General features: G+C 38.0%; 1 protein-coding gene across 1 annotated transcript; it reads right to left on the bottom strand.

The window, feature by feature from the left end:
* Nucleotides 1-2,484: 2,484 nt before the first annotated feature.
* On the bottom strand, nt 2,485-3,699 carry LOC116032337 (putative F-box protein At3g52320). Its single transcript, XM_031274837.1, has one exon. The coding sequence runs from the start codon at nt 3,697-3,699 to the stop codon at nt 2,485-2,487; it is 1,215 nt and encodes a 404-aa protein (XP_031130697.1).
* Between the last annotated feature and the right edge of the window lie 243 nt (nt 3,700-3,942).

The following is a 3,942-nucleotide window of genomic DNA, read 5'->3' as shown; positions in this document are numbered from 1 at the left end:
CGGGGGTTTTCTTCGCTGAAATTTATGGTGTAATACGCAGGGGACGTAAGGGGGGAGATAGAGATGAGGATGGCTGCTCTACTAGGAAGCGTCAAGGACAAGCTGCGATGCAGAACGCCAAAGGCATGATCAGCTATGAGAGCGCAAAAGACTTTAGAAACGCACCTGAGTCGTACTAGGAATTTAGTAGGAAGCTTGGAGAGGATGTCGACGAGAATGTCTTGCGGAAGAAGAAGGAGAAGAAGAGGAAGAGGTAGCGTCTTCTCCGATGCGCTCATCGTATCCTACGAGCTGAGGTTTGCAGGAATATGGTTTTAGGGTTAATTTGGATTGAGAATGGGGTTTTCACTTTTCATTTTTTAGGTTTTAATTTAAAATTTAAAGAGTGCCGTCTTAAAATAGAGTTGTATTTAAGGTAAAATTATATTCTCCCTTTCCCCTGATTGCGCCAATGTCGTTAGGAGTCTAAATTTAACATTTCCTAATTAATGAGGGATTTGAGTAAAATGAAATTAATTTTACATATTTTTATGTCAATGAGTAGTAGGTTTAATTTGAAAGCGATAAGGACATGACAAGCCTTCAATAATTAGTAGGCACGCGAAGAGCATGCGCTCTTTGGGTAACTCGCGTGCTATGTAACACGATTTAACACTCGAGAATGTGAGTGACCGAGATGACCATGCCAAATTTGTGGAGAAGCTTTGGAAGAAACAAGTGCCACTGGATTGATCCTAGAAAGAGAGTAGAGACCACCAGACGTGCCCCCTTAGCTTTAAGTAGAGTTTCATTGGTGACGCAATCCTTCACAAGAAAGTAGGACATATGAAACTCAAAAAATACATCATTATCAGTAGTAAACCGACGAACAGACAATAATGAATTTGTAAACTTAGGAACATGAAGCCCATTTTGTAAAGAAAAAGAACGAGAAGCTGAAGAAATTGAAGTATGACCAACGTTAGAAATTCTCAAACCTGAACCATCACCAACATAGAGTCTGTCAGAACCAGTGTACACATCAGAACCTGACAAAGCTGTTAAGTCCATGGTCGCATGATACGTTGCACTAGTATCCGGGAACCACGAATTTGAAAATGAGGCAGCAGTCATTTCATTCGAGCGTATAATATATTGATTTCTTAGTCTCACTTCTTCGAAAACCCGAATACACTTTAGCCCGACCCAAATTAGAAATGGAACCCACATATATTTGTACCACAATATATAGCTACTTAAAATGTCATTTTATGCTAAAAAAGTTCTAACAACAAACTTGCTTCAATTGATAGTTGAGTTGGATTTTTGGTGTCTAGTTTCAGTCTCCAATACTTACTATTGTTGTTTTTCTTAGTATATTGCTACCATTTGTACACTTAATACATGCATACGGTAAGAAATATGCCTTCTACCTTAGGACTTTTTATGCAAACCAAAGGAGTCGGATTACTCTAAAAAGTAAAAATTAATATTAAAGGCACAAGTACAAATTAAAACTACTAATTCGCGATCGTTTTACAAAAATTCGTGAATTTATATATTTTTAAAAAAAATGCTATCTGCCACTCTTTCTAGATACCTTTTTTTTTTAAAAAAATTTCGCGACCGTTTCTTTAAAGAAAAAGTAGTGAATAATATAATTTTTTTAAAAATAAATTATTTAATTTTAACAACTCCTTTTAAAAAAAAAAAGTCATGTAATTGTTCAACATAACAATATATAAAGTAATAATGTAGAATCCTTAATTAATTAAGATAAAAGATGACATTTAATCCAAAAAAAATAAAAATTGCATGCACTGTTTCAAAAAGTATTACACATTCTATTTCTTTGATAGAGTACGGATTTTGTTCAACTACCTACAAAATAATTTAATTAATAAAATTATTAAATATGTTAATTAATAAATTATAATTTAACTGCCTCCTACCGCCACCTCATTAATTAGGCCAGCCCAATAACGAAGGAAGTGCCTCCTACCGCCACTAGAGTCAATCATTATTGCATGGACCATGGTCCCCGCAGCTGTGTGGATCATAAATAAAAAGTACATTTTTAATATACTAAAGGTACATTATTTTTGTACTGAAGTTACATTAGTTTAGGGTAACATTATTTTTGTACTGAAAGTACATTATTTTATAGCACTATAAAAAATAATGTACCTACAGTACAAAAATAATGTACCTTATATTCATGGTCCCCACAGCTACGGGGACCATGGTCCACACAGCTACGGGGACCATGGTCCACACAATAATTTGCCCTAACAGTATGCTGCTCAAGTGACCTCGTGATAAAAAAAAAAAAGAGGAAAGATTCTCAAATAAATTTCTCAAATTAACGAAGTATAATTTCAAATAATGAAATTAATGGACAATCTTACTAATGATTAAGCCCTCTCTCAGCATCAGAAAGTTTTGTTGTGAACTGAAGCTGAAATTTTGCCCAATCTTTGCAACAAATCAGACTTCTAAATCTTACTACTCCAAAGAAAGCACATTGTCCCTAGTCCGGTACATTCTAACATCCGTATGGCAAACAAATGGAAATTCAACTCCACCTACATCAAATTGTCTCCAAACCTCACTTTTCAAGTTATAAACCAAAATGGAAAACCGTTCACTATTCTTACATAGCAACACAATCTCCCCAACATGATTGGTAGTATAGCGCACAGATTGCTGAATTGCTCTACTCTTTTCCAATGGAATGATCATAGTAATCTTCTCCCAGCATTCCTTAGATTTCTCCCAAGTCGAAACATCCATGTAGAATTGGCCCCCTCTTTTGTGAACAAGAACAATAGCCAGTCGACCTCCATCAACTTGTAGCAATCCAAAACTTCCGAGAACATAATTAGAAGGGTCATACTGTGATGACGATGATGAAACTTCAGCTGGAAATGGTATCAAAGAATAACTCTCAGACCCAAATTCAAATGCTACTATGTGGAAGCGGGTATAGTCATCTTTTGCCAGCCAATTATAGAAATAAATAATGCCTTCAATGTAGACACTATTATCACAGTAGCTAGGGTAGGGATAGGAATCAAGGGGGGAGAAGGGGTGGGAAGAGGAGAAGTTGATCTCCCTCCATGATTTATCCGCTCCCACAGTCAAAATCCAATACTTAAACTCTAAGACTTGATCAAACATCCAGGTTGACATCAAAATTTTGTATCTTTTAGATTGTGAATCGAATTCCAATAGTGCACGGGTTGATGGTGGATGGGGGGAGTGGAATTGGATTCTAGGAAGCGAAATACGTTGTCCCGTACTAACGTTGCAAACAACGACGTCTCCATTGGGTGTGGACAGACAAATCAGGCCGTCGAAAGAGGAGCGTAGAGAGCCTTTCAGAAAGGGTTCAGCGTCCAAGTAGGCGAGACGGTTGGCTTGGAGCATTCCCGGCCTCCGCGGGTTTTGTTCGCTGAAATTTATGGTGTAATACGCAGGGGAGGAACGGGATGAGGAGATAGAGATGAGGATGCCCGCTCTACTGGGAAGCGTCAAGGACAAGCTGCGATGCATAACGCCAAAGGCATGATCAACTGTGAGAGCGTAAAAGAATTTAGAAAGGCACCTGAATCGTACTAGCGATTTAGCATGGAGCTTGGAGAGGATCTCCACGAGAATGTCTTGGGGAAGAAGAGGTAGCGTTGATACACCAGCCGCCGTCTTCTCCGATGCGCCCATCGTATCCTACGACCTGATCGAGGGTTTGCAAGAGTTTTAGACTTTTTAGGGGTTTCAAGAATGCCGTCTCAAAATAGCTAGAGTTGTATTTAAGGTAAAATTATATTCTCCCACTCATCCTGATTGCAGTTGTTATGCCATGAACTCGGGTGGACCCGACCCGGGTTCATGTTCACAATTTCATAACTTCATATTCACAGTTTCATAACTCAATGTTCACAATTTCATAATTTCATATCTCTA

This window comes from Ipomoea triloba, chromosome 10 (genome assembly GCF_003576645.1).
Source record: "Ipomoea triloba cultivar NCNSP0323 chromosome 10, ASM357664v1".
In the NCBI taxonomy this organism is placed as follows: Eukaryota; Viridiplantae; Streptophyta; class Magnoliopsida; order Solanales; family Convolvulaceae; genus Ipomoea; species Ipomoea triloba.
The sequence above is the reverse complement of the archived record's forward strand: the minus strand, read 5'-3'. Positions and strand labels throughout refer to the sequence as shown.